The 23504-nt window shown below is 45.2% G+C and overlaps 1 protein-coding gene across 1 annotated transcript; it reads left to right on the top strand.

Annotated features, from left to right (window-relative positions):
* Nucleotides 1–377: 377 nt before the first annotated feature.
* On the top strand, nt 378–23328 carry col9a1c (collagen, type IX, alpha 1c; the record flags this gene model as incomplete). Its single annotated transcript, XM_080014726.1, has 36 exons — nt 378–441; nt 1459–1588; nt 4213–4609; nt 5179–5259; nt 6284–6301; nt 8004–8093; nt 8228–8263; nt 8375–8446; nt 8606–8650; nt 8762–8797; nt 9684–9707; nt 9826–9879; nt 10023–10094; nt 10539–10580; nt 10909–10965; nt 11092–11145; nt 15480–15533; nt 15703–15756; nt 15875–15928; nt 16088–16141; nt 16233–16286; nt 17447–17500; nt 17768–17821; nt 18669–18713; nt 18906–18959; nt 19542–19595; nt 19991–20044; nt 20133–20204; nt 20311–20346; nt 20530–20574; nt 20721–20753; nt 20858–21004; nt 21233–21287; nt 21455–21640; nt 22944–23030; nt 23126–23328. Exons 1-36 carry the CDS (start codon nt 414–416, stop codon nt 23326–23328), a joined length of 2685 nt encoding a protein of 894 aa, XP_079870852.1. The 5' UTR covers nt 378–413.
* Nucleotides 23329–23504: the final 176 nt, after the last annotated feature.

Below are 23504 nucleotides of genomic sequence, written 5' to 3'. Positions count from 1 at the left end.
TGGAAGGGCCTTTGACTGTGGAAATTCAAAGTCAAGCAGCAGCCGCTCACAGACACATTCATCAGCGTCATAATTCCATCCTCCCATGACGATCTGGATCATAGAGAGCTGATGATAAAAGCTGTGCGCACGTTCTGAGAAAAATGTCATACGCTAGCGTAGCTCTTTGAGGGACCTTTAGAATTCGCCACAGCGCACCGTGATCTTAATCAGCCCTGACGTTGGAGCCTGCATTATTTTCCCTCGTGCGTTGTCCTCCGGTACACGGAAAACTGAACAAATACCAAACGGTAGTTTCGTTGCACACGTCAAACCCAGTGAGGGCTGTTTGTGACGCAATTGCTTTGTTTCCTCCTCCTCTCGTTCCAGAACTGGATCTCAACCGACTGGACGGCGATACTGTCTGCCCTCCGATGAGAAACGGACAGGATGACCTTCTAGGTGAACAGAGCATCAGCGACATGGCAGCCGCATCCGCTAGTCGTCTGCATTTGGTTGTAATAAAAGCAGCGGGTGAAGCAGCTGAAAAAAAATCGGGTGTCCGTCTTGAGAATTGTTTAAAGCCGAGGAAATAGGGGTATCTTTAATTCCTCAGACGAGAGATGCCCCGGCATCACAGGCGAGGCAAATAAAATGTTCCGCTTGAGTCGGACGTTTTTTTTTTTTTTTTTTTTTTTTTTTGTCTTTTTTAGTGGAACAACTCAAACTCAGCAAGTTCTGGAATCTCTCACTCCTCTGCACTCCTTGTGCCCTCAAAACATCTTGCCGGTTCCACACTGCGGCGTTGGTGTGCAATGCTGTGCATGTTTCAGTGGAAGCCTAATTAGATTTACAAGGGACTGTGTTCTTGGAGATTTTCAGCTCGCTGTCTTCCAAATGTGGACTCTATACATTATCCAGCAAGGTGATGGGATGATTCATTTGTTGAAAAAGAAGGATCATCATGGAAGATAATGTTGCCATTAAAACTCTGATACTACCACTGCAAGTACTAGAACTGATATGATCCTTATATACAGTATTAATGCCAACAAACACTGATGATACTTTAGTTATGATAATGCTTAAACCAACAATTACTATTATTATTACTGATACTTATATGAATACTGATAGGCTGCACATAATCCTTGGCAGTAAGAAAAGACAGGACTTGAGGATCATTATCATTCATCAGTCATTATTCTCAGTGGTGAAATGAAGCAGCTGATGTGTTGGTGGGTACTGAGGGGGGGGTCGTAACACACAAAATCCAAGCAATGTGTCTTTTTGTTGCTATCCTGGCTTTTGTTTGAAAATTCACAAGTGGTCTTTAAGTTGAAACTGGGCACGGTGTGTTAACATATGAAAACGTCGGCCAGCGGCGACGCTCGCAAAACGCTAGCTCTACAGCGAAGAACAACACTTGATACAAACCACCGCCACCGTCCTCACTAAGGGCAACTCTGCTACCTTTAGGTTTTGATCTCATCACCCAGTTCCAGCTGGACGTGATCCCTCTGAAGGGCGTCAGGAAGGTGGAGGGCTCCACTCCACTCCAGGTGGCATACCGGCTCGACAGGGAGGCCAACTTCCAGATTCCGACCAGGTAAGTACAGTAGATGGAGGGGAAAAATCACCCCACCCCCACCCCCGCCAACACACACTCGCAGACCCGGCAGAGCGGAGGAATGGACTCCAGATGCAGGTGTTGCATTATTACAGGTCCCAGCCAGGTGTTATCGCACAGCCAATAGCATATAATTGGCGAAGAGCGAGAAAAGGGAGGGAAAGAAATGCCTGAAACGATTTGGCATCTCTCAGAGACACGGGTGGAGCTACAGGACTATCTGTCTGCGTGTGTATGTGTGTGTGTGTGTGTGTGTGTGTATGTGTGTGTGTGTGTGTGTGTGTGTGTGTGTGTGTGTGTGTGTGTGTGTGTGTGTGTGTGTCCAGAGGCAGGTACAGTGCAGACCCCCAGTCACACTCTTTTTTCTATGCCCTGAAAAATGTGAGCTGCCCTCTTTTTTCGTGCATTCTTGCCCGAGGTTTGATCCCTGCCTGGTGCGGACTAATTACAAGAGAAGAAGGTGCCTACAACATCAATAGCTTGCTTTGAAAAAGAAATATCAACATGGCGCGCAAAGCATACCTTTCAACATTGGGATGTGAAAATGAGGGAGATTTCCCTTCCCAGTGGAGCACCATTGGGAGGGTCGGGAGCACTGTTATCATAGGTTTTGTTTGGAGAAACGGGGAACGTGGACGCACAGTGGATCGCGCGGCGGTCAGCGGAGGTCGCGGAGGTCGACGGCGCTGACAATTCTTAATTTTTTTTGAAAGGTAAAAAGTGCGGGATGTTTTACGGGAAATTAAAAAAAAACGCGGGGACAGCGGGAAAGAAGGTAAAATGCGGCACATTCCCGGGAAAAACGGGAGGGTTGACAACTATGCCGCAAAGGGTGCCGCATAAAACCTCCGTCAAGTCTAAACAGCGGTCAACATGGCGCAGTTGCCAGCTTAGCGGTATTTAACACCACGCTGCCGTTCTGCTCCAGTTGGACGCAACAGGAAGTGTGCAGGTGAACGCCATTAGCCCCTTATGTAACAGAAGGCGTCTCCCAGTTTTCTCCAACGGGGCCTGGTTCGGTCTGTTGCGTCTAATCTCTTCCACCAGCCCGATTCCCCTCAGAAGGGCTGCGGTTATGTAACCCAGTGGCACCCTGCGTCATCGTGCCATGTGAAGCCTGTCGGGTGGCAAATGTAAATACTTGCTTTATTTCCCTGCCTGGCCAGTACGTGGCCAAAGCTGCGCTTTGAAGTCTATCAATGGCACAAGGCCTTTTGCTGCAGACTGTCTCTCTCTCTCTCTCTCTCTCTCTCTCTCTCTGTCTTGCTGTCTCTCTCTCTTCTCCACCGGGCACAGCACAACGAGCTTTAAAAGAGAACAAAGCCGGCCTCCAAGGGATTCTCGCCCTGGGTGAGAGCTAGAGCGTGGTCTTCATTTGTTTTTTTATTGCGTTACAGGAAACTCTTACTTTATTACCTGGCCTTGATCATTTTACAGGACGGTAAAAAAAAAAGCCCATCTATAAATGAACCACCTGTGGAGAATCTGGCCTGTAAACACCCACACAGACACACACACACACACACACACACACACACACACAAACACACCCACACACACAACACACACACACACACACACACACACACACACAAAACACACCAGGAGCAGTAAGCTGTGGCCAGGCCGGTATTAACCAGGATTGTGTGCAGTAATTGCAGCACTGATGAGAGAGGTGGGCCGGTCTCGTGTCCAGTGGTCGCCCCCTTTTGTGACATAATGCCGCTTTAGTTAAAGGGGGGTTACTTCTTTTATGTCCTTAAACCTTTTAGTTTTCTATTTGAATTGTAAAAGAGGGTAATGTCAAGGCTTTGAACATTAAAAGCGTATTTTGTTTAATCGCTCATCTCATGTTTTGAAGGATAGGTTGGATGTTTTTCAGCCCCGGCCTCACGGAAATGTTGGCTCTCATCATTTCTTATTGTTCATAGCACAACCTCACTAAACCCTTTCTTATTGAGAAGCGTACTGCTCTGCTGCAGCTTCTCACTGGGCTTGAATACGATCCAATAGAGCAAACCTTTAAGCCTTAAAAATAAAAACATGTTAAATCTCCTCCACCCGAAAATGGGAAACTTGCATCATAGTCATACGCTAGCATTTTTTCAACCGTCTCCCCCCTTTCTACTTGATATAAATGCATAGGCTGACACTACTGTACCATACATATATACATTATAAATAATTTATACTTTACTTTACTATATACTCAACCATACTTCTATAAATATTGCTAATGCAATTGCTGCACTATCACTGAGTTGGACTGGATTGACACTTTCTGTAATGCTGTTGTGATGCCTTTGCACATCATTGTGACTTTCTTACTTTAGCGTAGGCGGCATTTTCCCACATTGAGCTCATTGTTACTAGCTGGCATAGTGCTACACCATGTTAGCTCTGTGGAAAGACATATCTCACGTTATTTTTTATCTTACATTAAAAAACATTTGTATCTCCATCTTACTTGGATTTGGGTTAATGTTAGGGGGTTAGGGTTAGCGTCACCCCTTCTTGACTTGACCTTGACTTTTTTCTGCTGTGATACCTGAATTTCTCCACAAGGATCAAAGTCTTCCTCCACCCCATCTTATCTTCCACAGGCTCAACTTCCCCCGTGGCTTCCCAGAGGAGTACTCCTTCATGGTCACCTTCCGCATGATCAAGAACACGGTCAACAAGGTGTGGAACGTGTGGCAGATCGTGGACGAGGACGGCCGCAAGCAGGCCGGGTTGCGGCTCAACGGCGACCAGCAGGCGCTGGAGTACTTCCTGATGGGCGCCGACGGCGGCCTGCAGACCGTCACCTTCCCGGGCCTGTCGGTGCTCTTCAACACCAAGTGGCACAAGGTGATGATCGGCGTGGAGCACGAGCAGGTCACACTCTACGTGGACTGCCAGCCCGTCGACCAGCGGCCCATCAAGGACAAAGGCCCCATCAACACCGATGGGGACACGCTCATCGGCCGTCTGGACGCGGACCCCGACGCCTCTGTTGTGGTATGGTGGGAGGAATGGGAGTTGGCGGGCAGGGGGAATGGAGGGGGGGTGAACTACTTTCTACAGCACCAAAGGTGTCTGCTGACTCTGCTTACAAGCTCTATTGTGGCTCAAAATGAAATAAATAAAGTAAAATAGAGCAGGGCTCAGTTTAAACGTATGCTGAGCGGTGCTGTAATTCCAAAGTGCAGCTGGAGAGAGAGCGTGAGCGAGTGAGACAGAGAGAGAGAGAGAGAGCGAGAGAGAGAGAGAGAGAGAGAGAGAGAGAGAGGGAGGGACAGGAGCAAAAAAACCCAATATAATCCCTTGAGGAAATCGCAGTAGTGGAAAATCAAGCTTTGAACGCGACAGGACGTGAAAGGCCTTTGAGGTGACTTCCACCCCGTGACAGGAAGCAAGGCCACCCCAATTCTGCATTTTGCACACTACATTTCCAATGCGCTATGGGGGCACAAAAAAAATGAAGCGTTGAGTTGTTGAATGTACAGTATGACTAAAGTCTCTCTCTCTCTCTCTCTCTCTCTCTCTCTCTCTCTATTTTTCACTCTTTCTTTTAATTTTTTTTTTAGTTTGAGCTCCAGTGGATGCTGATTCACTGCGACCCCAAGAGAGCCCAGAGGGAGAGTTGCAGTGAGCTGCCCGCCACTGAGGTACAGTAACAAAGGCCAAATGGATTCCTTTGGCACACGTGTTTTATTATTTTTAGCGCTGTTATTTAGTTATGGATGTCGAGCATCTCGCTGACAGAAAATAATTATAAAAAAAACGTGAACATGGATTCACATTCAAAATCTTCCTGTAGCCTATATGAAAAGCCCCAGCCAAGGCATTTGCATCGCACCAACGGGTGTTATGTAAGTGTGCAGGTTCACCTTGTACAAAACGCAGATGGCCCGACTTCAGAGATGATGATCTTCACACATATTACACCACGTAAAGCCTGTGTTTTTTATGCAATCATACCTGTCACTGTGCCAGTGTTCCAACGCACTTAAGAAAGCAGTGCCGGTATGTGGGTTTTTTGTTTTTTTTTCACTCTTTAAAATGGAGGTTCGGGGGATCCTTACAAAAAAAGTCACATTATTTCCAATGTGAAAACCACATGTGATAATATATCATCATGTGAGACATTTTACATTTAACCACTTGCAACACATGTGAAATGCATGTGAAAATATGTGTTTTTGAATAAAATTCCATGTGATTGCATGCAATTTGAGATTAGGTTTTGCATACGCAGCGCATGTGAAACCCATGTATAGCACATGTGAATCCCATGTATGGTGTTACCTGATGCACTAAGAAAAACACAAGTTAGGTTTGTTTTTCTGCAAAGTGCACCAGTTTGCATCATGTAAAAGGCACGTTACACATGCAATTTGTTACAAAAGCATATTTTTAAATTCATTTCACAATGTGGTTAAATTTGCTTTTCACATGTGACTTTTTTGTGTACTTTGCAAGGGAGTCTATCGTTTCTGCTTTCATGTGTCTTTTGAGCCATTCCAGCGCTGAAACAGGGTTTGAAGGGGGCTCTTACTGGCGCAACATGCTCAGTACGATGCGGCAGCATGACATGCTCACTGCTTGTCTAAGACTTTTGGGTGAGGGTGGTTTTTGGTGTGACAGTTTTCACTAACTCCACATTTATTCTTATTTCTCTTGCTTCTTCAGATGTTTGCCAATGCTGAGGTATTTATTTTTCTACTCCTCTCTCTGTGTTTCTGTGTGTTTCTTTTGGAGCAAATAATCTACTCTGTCCGCATAAATACCTCTTCTCCTTTGTGCCATATCTGATGTGTGGTGTTTCTTTTTTTTCAATATGTTTGTTTAGTTTTGTGGTCCAGTTGTTTGTTTGTGTGTTTGTTTATTTGTATACTGGTTTATTTGCTGTTGTCATGGTCGTACCTTACCACAGTGCAATGAGCAGCGTGAACAGGGATTTTATTTTAATCAACTTTTTGTTATTTTTGGAGACACGAAGAGACTCTAAATCAAACTGACTACATTAGAAGTTGGGAAATGGCTGCGAGCTGAAATGCAACACATTTTGAACAGATTTACACTCCAGCGAGGTGGCACCTGGTGGGTATACTACAAAGATTAACTCTATTCTGGGTCTCATGGGATGTGACCAGGGGTTAAAATGAGAGTGGAAGCACCTTTGTTAAATTAATAGATAAAATAGACATTGAAGGGATTCCCTCGCTGACACTGCCATGTTTTTGTATGTGGACATTCCGGAAGGGATTTATCGATTTGGGCCGCCATCTTGGCAGGAAACGGAACCAAAACTTTCTAAATGAGGGCAGCAGAACAGAGTACTGGTGTGTTGAGGCGGGATGAGCGAAACCATCGGAGACAGAACGGAGGAAGGAAGGAACACGGCCACCTTGTTCGAATGCGAACAAGAGAGCAAGAGACCTGTCAATCAAAGGCAACTATGACTTCAAGGAAAAACTGTTTTCCAAATCACACCCAAGGCACCCATTAGATGACGTGAACTTAGCTTTTGACACCCTCTGGTCTGATAGAGATTGATTTTGTATTTCTAGCATGTGGTTTATCCTTTTTCCACGGAATTCCATTTACTCTGAGGTGTTTATGCTGCCAGCATCTAGTGGCCATTAGCCAAACTGCAGCAGTTAACTTCAAAGCACTCAGCTGTGATGGCTGCTTGGTTCACACACACACACACACACACACACACACACACACACACACACACACACACACACACACACACACACACACACACACACACACACACACACACACACACACACACACACACACACATAGTGGTGGTGATGGAGGTGAAAGGTGAAATTAAGACTGAGACAATTTGATTTGCATTTGAAGCTCCATAATACAAGTTCCATGACACCAACTCAAAGGAAATATCAAATTCCATGTCAAACAATGCAAACAAATAATGCAAAAGTAATGCATTAAGGCAAGAGAAAATACTATAGTTTTGAGAACATATACCCTATATCCATATTGCTAAACATTTCATACTCCTTTAAAACGATTACTATTTATAGGGAATGTGTAGTCCAGAGCTTAGTGGGCAGGTGTCAGGAATTGTTGAGACAATTTGCTCCAAGAAACCCTGGTCAATCTCACTTTGCCGTATACCCATCAGACAAAACAGATCCCAGTTTATTAATTATATTTGTGGCACTCTCTTCAAATCATCAGACCATTGTTAAACTTGTCACGAAAAGAAGCCTCTGGATTCCAGTTCAGTAGTGCGAGTCAATGACGACCCCATATGCTTTCAAATCATTGGCGTCCCTAGCAAAAACCGCTTATAGCCACAATCCCTTTTCTCCGCTCATCACACATAACTGCATGCCGCCCTCCATTTACTGATCCTTGCCTCTCACAGCCGGAGAAGCCAATCCAAGGACCCCCGGGACCCTCCGGCCCAGAAGGCCCACGCGGGCCCCAAGGAGAAGATGGCAGAGATGGGAGGGATGTGAGTATGACTCTTATCCTTTACAACAGATTCAGCATTATGGTTATTGTGATGTGATTGTTTATTAACCATAGAGTAGACTCCTCTAAAAGCTAACCTGGGATTGGGGCGGGGGTCCGCTCTTCCCATTCCAGGGTCTTCCAGGATCGCCCGGGACTCCGGGGGCTTCTGTAAGTATGACCTCAAAATGATATATTTTCAATTGGGGGTGGCATCGAACAATGCAGGATGGAACATGACGCTGTTCTGCTTTATTTTTTTCCTCTGTCTTGGTTTTTCAGGGCAGCAAAGGCGATCAGGGAGAGATCGGTCTTCCTGGACAGAGAGGACTGCCCGGCCTTCCAGGGGCTGCTGTAAGCAACATCGCATCCTATTACCTGTCACGTCCTGTTTTTGAAATGACCTCTGCGTGTCTGCGTGTCGGGTGTTCAGTTTCTTAGCAAAAGGTTTGCAAAGCATTTATTTGATTCGAGTTAAAGCGTTTTTCCTACCTGTTCATTGTTTTCATACAGGCAGCCGCCGGCCCGATGGGTCCAAGAGGGCCTGTTGGCGAAAGAGTGAGTTCTCCTTAAAATAGTTTGGATAGCCCATTTTATTTGAGATTTTTTTTACATGCCATCATCATGAATGATGTTAACTGATTCAGGGTTTGTTTGATCTGGTCACAGGGACTTCCTGGTTTTCCTGGACCAACAGGACCCCCTGTAAGTGGCAAGTCATCGAGCTAGATGTGGGCATGGCTAACTGGTTCTGAAAGTGTTTTCCCCCTTTCTATTGTCCCCAGTTTGAGATTGGATCAAAAACCACAATATGGCACTAAATACTACAGTTCCCATAAGTCTCATGGGCATTGACCATAGAGGAAGTTCAAATTTTTTCCCTAGTTTCCTCTACATGGGTAGATAATACAATTGAGGGACTCTGTCCCCTACAATTTCATATGTTCACACTTTGGCTCAGTGGGACGGCAAATAAAATAACATTTACCCCTTTTTGATTGTCACTATGATAGCGGCATAAATTTGATTCAGTCAAACTTTATTAATTCGAAACAGGACAAGTAAAAAAAAAATCATCCAATCTGGCCGTCCACCTGGAAAAATTTCTGTAGCGATAGTCTTTAGCGACAATTGCAGTCAGCAAATGATGTAGCTTATCTGACAAGATTGATTTGAAATGTGATGTTGTTGTTTTGTTATTTATCAGAAAGGAAAACATCTACAATGGAGTATATCCAATGGGGTCCAGATCACAGGTTTTAATCAAAAAACACGGAAAATATTTACAAAGTTCTGCAAAGCTCAGCATCTTGCTTTATTGAAGCCCAGAGGGGGTATACTTTTCCAGCGTAGTGGTCAGACTTTTGAGCAAAATGAGCATCCGAGATTTTGAAACGCCTTAAACAGCCTTTCATGTGATGCTATCACTGGGGAAAATGAACGGGGATTTTACATGAAGAACCCAAAGAGAGCCCACCCACATCTCCACCCTATTAGGCTACAGCTACACGTTTTGTGACTATATCCTTATATCTACAACCTTCCAAAATGTTTTACTTTATTTACCCGTGTCTCTGTTCTTACCACACAGGGCCCGGCGACCGAAGGACCAGCCGTACGTGCTCGTAAAGCTGGAGTTCACTACTTGAAAATATGGTGCAGATGTAAGTTTGAGCAATGAATGACCATTCAAATTTGTTGGAATAAAAATGGTGTTTTTGTGTATGTCACAGGGGACGCCAGGCAAACCAGGGATCCCGGGAGATGAGGGGAACATTGGACCTGAGGTCAGAGTTGAAATCAAGATTGAGAAGAGTTTAGATGCCTATAGTATTCACCAATGAACCAAATTCTGTGGCCATTAATACAGAATTTGAATGTGAGGCTTCTCTTGTCTTTGACAACCTTAATGCTGTGGTTAATTTCTAAGGGTGCTCCGGGTCCAAGAGGAGCTAATGGTGCCCAAGGTTCTCCTGGCCCTCCCGGACCCCCTGGGAAAGTGGTAAGGAGCTAAAAAGCATAATTTTTAGGGGCTCTACTCCTCAGCAAACTAACATGTCTGTATTCTCTCCACTCTGTGGATATTCGGGTACTCTAATTTGCACATCTGAATGCATCCTGATAAGATGTGGTCTGCTAAAAAGAACATTGAAGATTGTATCAGTATGTTGTTGTTTTTTGCTGCAAAAAAGCCCTATCATCATCATCATGGGCAGATAACTGATGCTGAAATAAGTGGATGGTAGTGGGTAGTTTTTTTCCAAAGAATGGCAAACTTTACTGATGCAACCTTTAAGTGTACGATAGAGACGCATGCCACGGTGTTCACGGTGTTTCTCCAAATGGTCGTGGAATCTTGGAAATCTCTCTTTTCTCTTAATGTGAACATCTAAACCTCCAGTTTAGATGTCCCTGTTTTAGATGTCACTCTGCTGCTGTGTTTTAGGGCGCGCCTGGTGTCGGCAGCCCTGAGGGAAGTGGGGAAGCTGTGAGTGTATTTTTTCAAGTGGTCCCTGAATGCTCGACAGTTTGAATGACAAAGAAGTTGTGTATTTATCCTCCAAGGACATGCACACATTGTGTGTTTTCTTTTTCCGGGAGCTATTTTAATGACTGACTGCCTGCCGATACATTCCTGTCCATAACTTCAGTCAGTCATTCATTTTTTTTGACCATGTTGTTAATCTGTCATACACTGTTTGCTATTTCTGTCTGACAATCTATCTGTCTCTCCTATCCTCTTATCTGTATGTATGGATGGTTACTTACTTTCAATCTGCCTGTCTGTCCATCGGTATGATTCTCTACACTCGCAGTGTCCTGCCGCCTGCCCTGCAGGACCACAAGGGGTCGCTGGTTTGCCAGGAATGAAGGTGAGGCCTTCTAACCAAGGAAAGGGACAAGTTTTTCAGCCGACCGCTTTTTTTTTTTTTAATTTGGCAACTATTTATACTGTGTCAAGTTATCTTCTCCAAAAGTAATTTCTTTATTGCCCACAGGGACACAAAGGTTCTAGTGGCGAGCCAGGAAAAAATGGAGAGGCCGGACAGAAGGTATTGTTTTCAATGCGCCTATTCATGTAGGCTAAAATTGAAGTGAAAATTAGATGGATGATGGATGTATGCATAGACGAGCTAAATAGCTGTTGTTTCAATGTATGTTCAACATTATGTTTTAACTTGATTTGGCAATGATAGAAACCTTTACTTCAATTTAATTAACTGGGTAAAAGGTGCTAAAGGTAACCACTTTCCAGGCAACTCTGAGCACTAAGCTTAGCCAGACTCAACAAACGAATAAAACGGCCATATGAATGACTCGGTACTCACTAGGATGAGGAGCTGTTAATATATATAAAAAAACAGTGACTATAATGTCTAGGTTGCAATGGCAATCATGGTACCCTGAGAAGGGACCAGATCTATTACTCATGGGACTCATCAAGATCATGTAATCCAATTGAAGACTCTATAGTCAAGCCAAATGGCAGAGGAAGTGAACACACTGCCCTTCCGTCCTGCCCCCCGCGAGAGAGTATATAGCCACAGCTCATCATCCCTTTTTCCCTTTTTTTTGCTGCTGAGTGCCTCGGAGGGGCACCGTACTGCAGCGCAGTAATAGATCTGGACTGGTTCCTTCTCAGGGAACCATTATGTGACAGTATGGTGATCACCCAAGGAAGGTCTACACAATAACAAACTCCCCCGGGAGTATCTGTCCCAGAAAGGCCAGCAGACTTTTGATTATGCGGGCCAGCGGAATAGCATACCCAACTCTGTGTGCCAAACATGACCTGTTTGGCACACAGAAGCTGCCCGACATACAGTATATCCTCCACTGACACCCCCCTGAAGAGGGCACAACCCTGGTTGAGGGTTGCGCGCAGGCCCTGTGGGGCCTCCAGTAACAGGCTTCTGTAAGCCAGGCCTATAGCCTCCACTAGCCAATGAGCCAATCGTTCCTTGGATAGAGGCCTAGCTTTTGCCTGTGCACCAAAGCACACAAACAATTGGTTCCCATGCCTAAAGTCCTTAGTGCGGTCAACATAACACTAGGGAGCCCAAACCAGGCACAAAGAGTTAAGCCTCTCTCTTGCTCCGCCTACTCAAAAGGCAGTAGGGAGAGAGTAGTTAACGTTTCTGACCTGACTCAGAAACGGGGTGATAGTGACCTTCGAAGTGAAGGATGCGTTGAGGACCACGCATGACCACTTTATCTCCTCCACCCACTAACTGCATATGGCATGTGCAGTTGCAGGGTGCCTGCAGCTCGCCTACTCTTAACGCCAAGTTGAACACCAGCAATTAAGACGTCTTTAAAGAAACAGTCTTGATGTCTGCGGTTTGCAGGGGCTCAAATGGAGACCCTTACAGCGCCTGTAAAACTAAAGATGCTCGGCTCGGCTCAGGCGCCACATGCCTGCAAAAAAAGGCGGAACCAGTGGGTAAGAAGACGTGAAGCCATCCAACCCTACATGACATGCTGAGATTGCTGCCAGGTAGACCTTGTGTAGAGTGTAGAAGGCGCTTTTCCCGCTGCGAATAGTCCCTGCAGGACTCTAATATTCGTCCTATAGGGCAGTTGGAAGGGGTGTGTCCCCTTTGCAAAAATACACCACTGGCATTCTGTATAGTGGCGGCCACCGCATTTGACAGGCCTGATGCTAGGAGCTTCTCCCTCTCAGGTACCAACTGCGGTGGGGCCACCGGTCCCACCACATGTTCTGATCGGCGAAGAATGGGTGGCTGGGCCAATAGAAGAAGAATCTTTATTTGTCACACAGCACATGCACTCACCATGCAGCGATCAGTTACAAATGTCCATCACTGGTCAGACGATTATGTTCTGCATGTTTTTGGTGGGGGTCTTACTGATGTTACATGGAGAAACCCATATGACCACATTGAAGAACATGCAAACTCCACACTGAAAGGACCCTAATTGGGAGATAACCCACTGAAGCACAGTGCCAACAGCACCCCAGGTAAGAAATGAACCCAAGAGCTTCTTGCTGTGAGGCAGCAGGGCAATGCACTGTGCCACAGTACCGAATAGGTATCCGTCAGCTGCAGTGACAGGTTGTCCTGCCGCACTTTGTTCAGCAACAGTCGGACAAGTGCCACAGGGGGAAAAGAGTAGAGCGGCCTTCAGCCATGGGTGGATGGAGATGTGAAAATAGGCATCCTTCAGATCTAGTTTCACAAACCAGTCATTGAATTGATGTGTGGTCAACATCTGAAATTTCATTTTTATTCTATGCTTGTTTGATATTTGCAGGTCTAATATCAGATGAAAGTTTTAGTCTATTTGGTACCACAAAGTATCAGCTGTAGTGTCCATGTGCCTCTCTCTCTCTCTCGGGATGCTCTGCACCACCACTTTTTCTAGCAGGGATTTTATCTTTCTCACAAGAACCTCCGTCTGATTGTCTGGGGCTACGGGGTTAACTTTTTCCCTGAAAGTGGGCGGAGGATGAGCGAATTGGATGACGTGGCCCTTGGTCACAGTCCTGAGGATCAACGGGTTCATTGTGCACCGTGCCAAGCCAATGCACCTTGCAGCAGCTCCCGCCTCATTCTGCAGACCCACGGATCTGTTATGCACGTGCTTCAAGCCTACTGCCTCAGGAAATTAGGAGGCAGAGGGGGTTGGAAGCCGTTCTCCCGCTTCTGCATCCTGGTCTCTGTTGCGCGCCTACCGCTCTGCAGTTGAGTGGGGTCCGTGTGGAGGATCCACGCCTGGAGGGCCTTCTTCTCCTCTCTGAATTTGGCCGCCATGAGGCCAGCGGAGAACACTGGAGCGTCCTGGAGCAAGGTCAGACCTAGCCAGAGGGCCTGATGTAGGGCTATGCCCGCGCCCATGCTACACCTAGCAGCCTGCGCCGTGCAGCGAGTGAGGTAGAGGGAAAGCTCCATGGCCTTCTGCAGCTATACCAGGGTCTCCTCGTTCCCCGTGGCCGAGCCGGCCTGCTCCGCTCGCAGCTTGGCCTCATAACACTGGAGTAGGGCCTGTGTGTTGATGGCGCAGGCAGCCTGCCCCGATGCCAAGTAGGCCTTCTCTGTCAGAGACGCCAGCTGCTTGGTGGCCTTGGAGGGTAGGGTGGGCCTCTTTCCCAGGTTGATACTTTCCCGTGGGCCTAGACAGCTGGCGATGGGCCCCTCCACTGGAGGGAAGGACAGGAAGCCCAGCTCCCAGGCCTGGTCCACGTGATGCTAGGCCTCAAAGGCCCTCTCCCGCCCGCGCTGAGAAGGGTTGAGCCCAGTCTTCGATAGCTCTGCGTGCACCTCGCGGAACAGCGGGAGAAATCGAGCACTTCAGTGGGGGGTTCTGCGATAGAACTCCCTGTCCTGCATGCAAACCTACGTGTCTGGTACAGCTGTGGTGGGGAGGCCCATCCTGCTGGCCGCTCGCTTGGACACCACGATGAGCTCGGCCTCCATTAGCTTAGCCAAGGCTGGAGCCGAAGACAGCTGGGTGGAGCCCACCTGGAAGCTCGGCCAGCCTCACGGCATGAACGGGGCTGGCTCCTGTGCTAACACTGGCCGGGGAAGAGGGCTCATTCTCCGACATTCTTCGGCATCCTCCTGCAAGCCTCCAGTACACCAGCACCGCACTGCAGTTCGTCACCTGACAGTGGCCAGCTGAAAGTGGGCCCGGGCTGAGCATTTTGCAACGTCCGCCAATAGAGTCGCATCGGCTTGAGCTCTGAATGTTTTATGCATAGCCCCCGATCTAAAATTGCCCCACAGAGCCAGCTTTGCGCCTTGATCACTCCCTCTTTGATTGTACTGACTGTGCCCATGGCGTCCCGACAGTGTTTTGTTTATCTTAGATGTAGGTTATTTTATTTTACTCCATTTCCTTATGGAACGAAACAACCACCGTGCATGATGGGAATACATTCTCCTTCATCCTTCGCCACCCGGCTTGTCCCTCCGCTACATGGTACAATCCGGTGCCCATGCAATCAGTCCCATGAGTAATACTGTTCATCGCAGTCCCTGCAATAGGGTACTGACTATAACTAACATATTATAACATTCTTCCAACAATCTGTATTTAAGATCTTGGGCGTCCCTCTGTGATGACTTTTTTGAGAAAATGCTAAATGAAGGACAGGAACAACTAGGAATAAATATACAGCATACATTACTTCACAATCTTAGTACAAATTTCATACCTACTAAGTCCATACATCGATTTACCGATATCTGCATTGAGAAAGCTGGTGGCAGTAGAACAACAACAGACGTCTTATGAATTATCCTCTTTGGATGTTCCGCGGTGGCCAATGGGGAGCCAAACACTGTGCCCTAAATCATAAGTAGAAGACTTTCACACTGTCTTTTTCACACATTTCTGCATTAATTCTTACTTTTATCCACAGGGTGACGCTGGACTGCCGGGTGCTCAAGGACCCCAAGGACACATGGGTGATGACGTAAGAAGGGATCCTCTTCATCTCAATATAACTTTTCGTTTACCGTCCTACAGTCCGGATGAATATTTACATATATACGATAGCAGGACATAGACCACTGTGAATTATTGAAGAATGCTATGTCAACTTTCAAGATATCGTTACATCCAATGCTTTTGCTTGACTCTAGGGACAAAGAGGTGCCATTGGATTCCCTGGAATGGTCGGGGAAAAGGGAGATAGAGTAAGATTTAAAAAAAACGTCAACTTAATTACATTACTCACTTGCACACATGCGGAAATACAGTACCTGGACATTTACTTTTGTCTGTGAGGGTCCCTGAATATGTTTACGTTCCCAGGGTCCTCCTGGTTTCAACGGCAACCCAGGTCCGACTGGCCCCCCTGGTGCTCCTGTAAGCCACTGTTATTTTGAATACTTCAATAGCTTCTGCCCTTCGAATTCACTGTGTGTGTAATTATGTTTGTTTTGTTTTTTCATAAAGAAAAGGACATGGTTATTTTGGCTGTTATTGATGTGTGTTTGTTGTTGTTATGTATTTTCTTTCAATCAGGGCCTGGAGGGTGTCAGGGGCCGCCAGGGTTTGGAGGGCGCCAAAGGGGATGAGGTGAGTGAAAGATGAGAACGATGATGCAGAGTGCGAACAAGTGTTTTAGTCAAATGGTTTAACTTAATCTGTCTCCCTTCTGTTTCATTAGGGAGCCATCGGATCTCCAGGAGAGCAGGGTGTCCAAGGAGAGAAGGGAGAGACTGTAAGAAAATGGATACTGTCCATCAGATACATCCTTATTGCCTACTCTTGCTTTAGCGAAACAAAGCCTTTATTGCCCTGTGGTTGGCCGCATTGGCACTCATGTATATCTGTCTACTGTTTGGATCACTTGGATTCCACCCCAGTTGCGTAGAGTCAAAGTGGCCATAAAGATTTTTTAATATGCACTGACCAGTAAACAATACACATTTTCTTTGCGATAAACACATGTTGGTTCGGTGAAAGTTGGATAAGTGTGGTTTCAGAAAAATTGGGTTCTATTGCACCTGTGGCGCTACTGTACATTAATAAGATAATATAAAGATACTTTATTAATCCCCAAGGGGATTAATATTTAGGAATTCCAGTGTTGGAGCAGCAATGACATACATGACAAAACACACATCATTTACAAAAACACAGGTTGGTTTTATATCAATTACTATTTATATATATATATATATCCCACACAAACACACACACACACACACACACACACACACACACACACACATACATATATATATATATATATATATATATACATATATATATATATATATATATATATATATATATATATATATATATATACATACATACATACACATTTACACATACACATATATACATACAGATACACACGCATATGTGGATATACATATACATATGAATACATAAAGAGTAGTACAGGTTGTACGTTGTCAACTGTACATATTGGCTGAGTTAAAATGCACTGAGCCAATCGGAAATTGTACAAGACATGTAATTTTACTCAAATATTTAGCATGAATTATAACACATGCGAATGCATTTCGTACATCCTGTCTAGGTTTCACCAGGCTTTGACGACAAGTCATTTCATTGGTTAGGTAGAATAATGTCCACACATAATGTCCACAAACTCCAACAACGCACTGTCAAAGGTTCAGGATGGTAACCTTTAGATGAGGAGACCGTCCAACTTTGTCTGACCTACTTACCTCTTACTGAAAATGTAATGAAACAGGGAAATGTTCATGTTCATGTCCCGTGAAAATAAAAAAAGCAGCCCTGTAGACCATAGAAATACCCTAGTTAAATTAAGGTCTCAAAATAAGGGGGGAGGGGGGTTGAAAATGGACGTTCCATTGTCTGATCACTCACCATCTGATGCTACAGGGAGACCCTGGCAAGGACGGCATGGATGGACTTCCTGGTGTTGACGGCAGCAAGGTAAGTTCCTTCTACAGCAACACACACACAGACACACACACACACACACACACACACACACACACACAGACACACACACACACACACACACACACACACACACACACACACACACACACACACACACACACACACACACACACACTTTTACTGCTGTCCTTTTGTCTCCAGCTGCCAACAAGGGCTTCATTAGTCATTGAGGAAACATTAACTCATCGTATTACCCCCCCCCCCCCCACCCCCCCACCCCCCCACCCCCCCCAATAGGGAGAGACGGGCGTTCCAGGAACCGTCGGCGTCAGGGGGATTGTTGGAATTCCAGTGAGTACATGTCATTGTAGTCATTAGCCTCATTGTCAGGGCTGTCACAATTATTATATAATCGCCGGATTATATTATTCTGCCAGCTGCCAGTGGCCATTTTGTATCATTCAATTCCATAATTACATATTATAATATTTCCATCAGTTGGGTTGATGCAAATTAACTGTCTGCCTGAACTTTTTTGCGTATTCTTACATACTTATACTCTCATAGTATCGAATGAAATGCAATTTACCACTGATCTAATTTGATTCCCTTGACATTTCACGCCGCAGACGCACTGACAATCTATAGTAACTTAATAGTAATTTGGAAATGCACTTTCAGACTACTTTTGCGATCCTTTTATTTTAGTTTGAAAATCACTATAGCTGGGGAGCCCATCTCAAGCCACACATCAGTCTGGAATGATAAAAGATTTTTAAGCAAACCCCCAAGTGCGAGGACGACCCAATGTGGGGGAAAAAACAACACACACAACAGCAGTCACCTTTGCGTAAAAGGCGATGTGAGGGTTAGAGTTTGGGTTTGGGTTGTACCACAGATGTGAACTGTATACTTTATTGCTTTATCTTAAGGCACAGATCCATTTGTTTCTTCCCCTGGGAAGAGAATCCCTGTATGATACACTGTGGATTGTCCTCTTCCCGATCAAATCAAAAGAAATTGCTCCTTTTTCTGATTTCTTTCCCGTCTTTTCTAGATGAACATCGGTATTTTAACACTGAAAAGGCCAGAAATTATAATGTTTTTGTGGCTGGGATTAGTGCGGAAGAGAGGGATGGACGCCTTTATTGATTATCAGTTTTTTTAAATTAAAAAACTGCCTTTTATCTCTCCCAAGGGCCTGCCAGGGAAACCAGGAAAAGTCGGACCTGTCGGTGAAAAGGTAAACGGAATTGCCCTTAGTTGGGTATATCCACGATAAATCCAGGACTATACTGTATAAATAGTAGTTGCCGTCCTTTGGCCTGCAAATTAAAAGTGTGAGCAAACTAAAACACTTAGAAGCATAGTTACCTAACGGAACCTAAAGAATTCCCAAAAATTGATTTGTTTGTCTTTTTCTTTGCGGATTTAGGGTGGTAGTGGCGAGGAGGGACCTGCTGGGCCCATTGGGCTGACTGGAAAGAATGTGAGAAATCTACACTTTTTTTTTCCATTTCCAATTGACTTCTGATTGAAGTTTATGATTTTTAGCAGAAATCAGAGGGTAGAGCTTGACTTCACAAAAAAAAAGCAGACAGGAATTACACCTTGTATACTGCTCGGTCTTCGAGATCTCATCATCAAAAAGTGACGCTTTTGCTAAGAAATGCCATCCCACCACATTTTGATGAAATTGTATATTTCTATATTCATGTTATCACCTTTACTAAGGGAATCGATGAGGAAATCGGTGAGGATGTCACAAAGGAACGTCAAATCCCTATCCTGGGAAATAACAGATTTGCTCCAAAAGGAGGTGATACCTCTTGTTTCTCTGGAAGAGAGGGACATGGGTGTCTATTCCACTCTACCTCTACTCTATGGGGATCCGACGAGGGAATCCATGATTTGAAAAATATATATATGATTCAAATATATATAGATAAGATACGATTGAAAGTTGTATCATCATTTGACTGGTTATTTGGCTCGCCCTCCTCAGTTAAACTGGAGTGTTTTTTGAGTTTGTGTTCCACTTAGTTACTTAGCACAGTCATTGCTTTTCTAGGGCGAGCAAGGACTGGCTGGAGTGAACGGGAAACCTGGTGCCAAGGGAGCCACAGTGAGTGTATAGTTTTGGTTGGATTTTTGACTATTTATTGATTAAGTACTATTTATTAAGTATTATGTAATAACATACTCAACTTGATTTGAAGTGACAATCTTGGAGATTTCCAGGTGAATAAGATCCCGTTTTGCTTGTGTTCATTGAAGGATGAATTGAAAAATTAATCGATCATAAGCATAGTGAGCAGAGTCATAGAGCACAGTTATTTTTGACAGAACTGTCAAAATGTCTTAATTTTGCGCGGAAAAAGGATGAAAATCTCCAGTTTCGGAGGATGACGATGACCTAAGAGATTCGACCTAAGAGATTAGGCATTGAGAACGTCGCTTTGAGATTGTCACTTCAAATGTCAGTCTCAATATTATCCCATCCCGACCCTCAACCTCTAGGGTGAAACAGGAAAACAGGGACCAGTGGGACCCGCAGGTCCACCTGGCATACAGGTCAGCAAACACACAGTCGCACAAACTCTATCTGATAACGCTTCACAGAGGAGACTGCACTGGAGTTGTATTTTCGGTGTATTTACAGGGCGAGAGAGGGGAAAAAGGGGACAGCGGTGAGAAAGGACTGAAGGGTCACACCGGATACAAAGGAGACCAGGTGAGGCGGATCGGCTTGTTTGTGCCGCTTCAAATTGAGTAAGTGTAAAGGGTGAAGCCTACACATAACATGTCTTCTCTTGGGTCTCTGTGTCTTCCTTTGTCAGGGGCCAATGGGCCCAGTAGGAGATAAAGGAAGTGAGGTGAGGAGCTTCTGCCTATTACTTGGAAATATCACCTTTTCCTGAAACCCCTCCCCAGGATCAATAAAGTGTTATCTTTTATTATCTTATTTTATCCAATTTAGTCTTGTATTGTCTTGTTCTATCTTATCTTGTCTTCTCTTATCTTATCTTTAAACTCTGCTGTTATCTGTTGTCGTGCAGGGAGATCCAGGTGTCACAGGAGATCCTGGCGTCAAGGGAGACCAGGTATTTATTTTACTTGTGGATAACTTCTGCTTTTTAAACTCACGAACGGTGCCAAGTTCACTTTTCACATCACGTTTATTGGATAGATTTTCTTGGTGTCTTTCCAAATGGTGTAGCCTAATTGTTGCCCTGCGTCTGCCTTGCAGGGCCCTCCCGGTGTTACTGGAGTGAAAGGAGAGGTATTCAGATATATATACCTCAAAGATTTTTTTTGCTGGCTCATGCGAACACAATAAAGTCCCCAGGAGGTATTGGTGGGATCATTCTGTCTGTTTACCCCTAGCATGGAGAGAAGGGCCAGAGAGGTGCTACGGGGGCGGACGGCCGGCCAGGACAACCAGGCCATGTGGGTTTGACTGGCCCCATGGGGGCTGGAGGGCTGGAGGGGGAGAGGGGCATTCCCGGAGCGCCTGGCCCAAGGGGTCTACCTGTAAGTCCTGGCTCCACTGTGGGCACTATCTTCCAGTTCAGTGGCCTGCGGCGGTTTATTTGTCATTCCTCATTTGAATTTTTTTTTGTATTCACTGTCTTTCTCTTTAAGGAATTATGATTGTAAATAAGTTCTAGTTTGTTCTTATTAACGCATGAAGAATTGATGGTGCCTTCTACATGTCATTGTGGTTACTGATCCACTTATTGTAGCTGATCAATGTCACAGGGTCCTAAAGTGAGCGATGACAAACTTCGGGAAATGTGTTCAGCCATTGTTGAAGGTAGATCTTTGTTTTTTCTTTAAAGATGAACTAAACTTCATTTATAATTTTGACCTCTCACATTGACATGCACCTTACAAAAGAACACGTTGCATGGGTTAAAACACTTTTTCCGATATATGATAAAGCATCATCCTTAAGTCCATCTCTGACCTGTGCCTGTTCAGAACAAATAGAAGAATTTAGGAAGGAGTTCCTTAAGAAGCCAGCACCCCTTGCTGCCCCCGGTGCCCCTGGACCCCCCGGACCTGCTGGCCCTTCTGGACCACCAGGAGATAACGGAGAAATGGGACTAATGGGTCCCAAAGGCCCACCGGGCTTCTTTGGGCTTCCTGGTGCACCTGGAAAGAAAGGTTAGAAGAGTGTTCCAATTCTGTTCATCTGGCATTACAATGGAGTCCTTGGGTCCTTCTTAGGTCTCCCATTGTACACTGCTGAATTTTTGTCTACCGTCTCATTTTTATCCTCCTACTACTGTCTAGTGGAACTATAAATAATTTAACGTCTTATGGACAAAATGTTTTACCTGGGGAGCTCTTAGACCCACCACCCCGAGTTCACATCATTTGAAGCGATCGTCATAAAACTGAACAAGATCATATGAATGTACATCCCCAATTTGATTTGTTGGGTGTGCACCAAGGTTTAGTCATGGCCTGCTACACTTTTTCTTTCGAATATAAATGTTCTGTTAGTTGATATTTAAAATGTTTCTGCTATGTTGATGGCAAGCCATATTTAGCTGTTTAACTGGCACAGTACGCTATTTTTAAATGAAGGCATAAAATGTTGGTTCCCATCATTTGTTCCAGTTCATAGCACATCTTCACACTTTACTATTGAGAAACTCTGCTCCAGCTTGTCACTGTGCTTGGATGCAGACCAATGAGGCACAGAAAAAAGCATTTAATCTCCTTTTCGAAAAATCAGGATCTCAAATTTTGTCAGACACTTTTGATGTTATGCTGAGCAAAAATTGGCAGCGATATGGATTTTATCTGGATTTTTTATTTTTATTGACTCCTTTGCACTTCCACAAATCAGCTCTTTTTGCTACAATTGTGCTAACATAAGAGACCAGAAACATGTGTTGCTAGTAGTGTAGTGTTGCCACTGGCAACCTACTGTAGCTTATGCGATTTTGCTGTTATTGAAAAGATGTTCAGAAAATACAGCACGTGGGACTATTATGTCAGTTTCTAGATGTTGAATCTTAACCATTTGCCCTATTGGACTGCATTGATGCAGAATGAGGAGCTGCAGCAGAGTGGTATTTATGCATGTTTGTAGTAAAGGCATCAGTGAGGTTGTGCCACAGTACAGTATGAATAGTTCTAAATGATGCCACCATTTAAAGGCGCAGGTGTAGAGTGGCGAGATGTTGGTGGAGAGACTCTGTTGTCCTGCCGGCTTGCCTTTGCCTTCACGCTAGAATAACAAAACGAACGGAGTTGGCCAGAGCTTTTGCCAGACATATTGGACTCACTCCTTTCCGATGTTGCATAAGAAGTTATGTACGAACGAGGATGAGTCAGCACAGCGCTTAAGTCTCCTTCACTTCAGCCAACTGCGCCCACGAGCCCTAAAAGAAAGCCAACAGGCACCTGTCCATCACTGTAGTGTGAATTTGTTTGTGCGCTCCTTCTGCTTCTGCAGGTGAGGTAGGCGACAAGGGAGATAAGGGAAGTAAGGGAGAAGACGGCATTGGGATCAAAGGGAGTCCAGGCCAGCCGGGCGCACAAGGTAACATTACTGGATGTCGAAACACTCCAAGTTGGCTGTACTGTAATTGGTTATAGATTTGATTACATTTCTTTCTTTCTTTTCTTCCATCTCAGGTCCAGCGGGGTTGCCTGGCATTGGGCAGAATGGCAAAAAAGGAGGACGAGGAGATCCGGGGAGCCCCGGCATCCCAGGAGCATCCGGTCCGAGGGGGGCCACCGGAGCCCCCGGCCTTTGTGACCCCTCGACCTGCATAGGCAGAATTCCGCCTCTCTACCTGCTCAGCGGAAAGAACTCCGCCAGCTTCAAAAAACCATAAGAAGAAACATCACAGCTCCACGATACACTTCACGTGGCGCCTCCTCGTCGAGTACGGGGAGGCGGCCATCTTTGAGAGGTTTTCAAATGTCTCCATTTGAGATGCGGATCGAAGACAGAGACATAATGGAGGGGTGGGGGGGGGTGGGAGGGGGGAGGGGTGGGACAGAGACACGA

This window comes from Zeus faber (genome assembly GCF_960531495.2).
Source record: "Zeus faber genome assembly, chromosome: 1".
In the NCBI taxonomy this organism is placed as follows: Eukaryota; Metazoa; Chordata; class Actinopteri; order Zeiformes; family Zeidae; genus Zeus; species Zeus faber.
The sequence above is the reverse complement of the archived record's forward strand: the minus strand, read 5'-3'. Positions and strand labels throughout refer to the sequence as shown.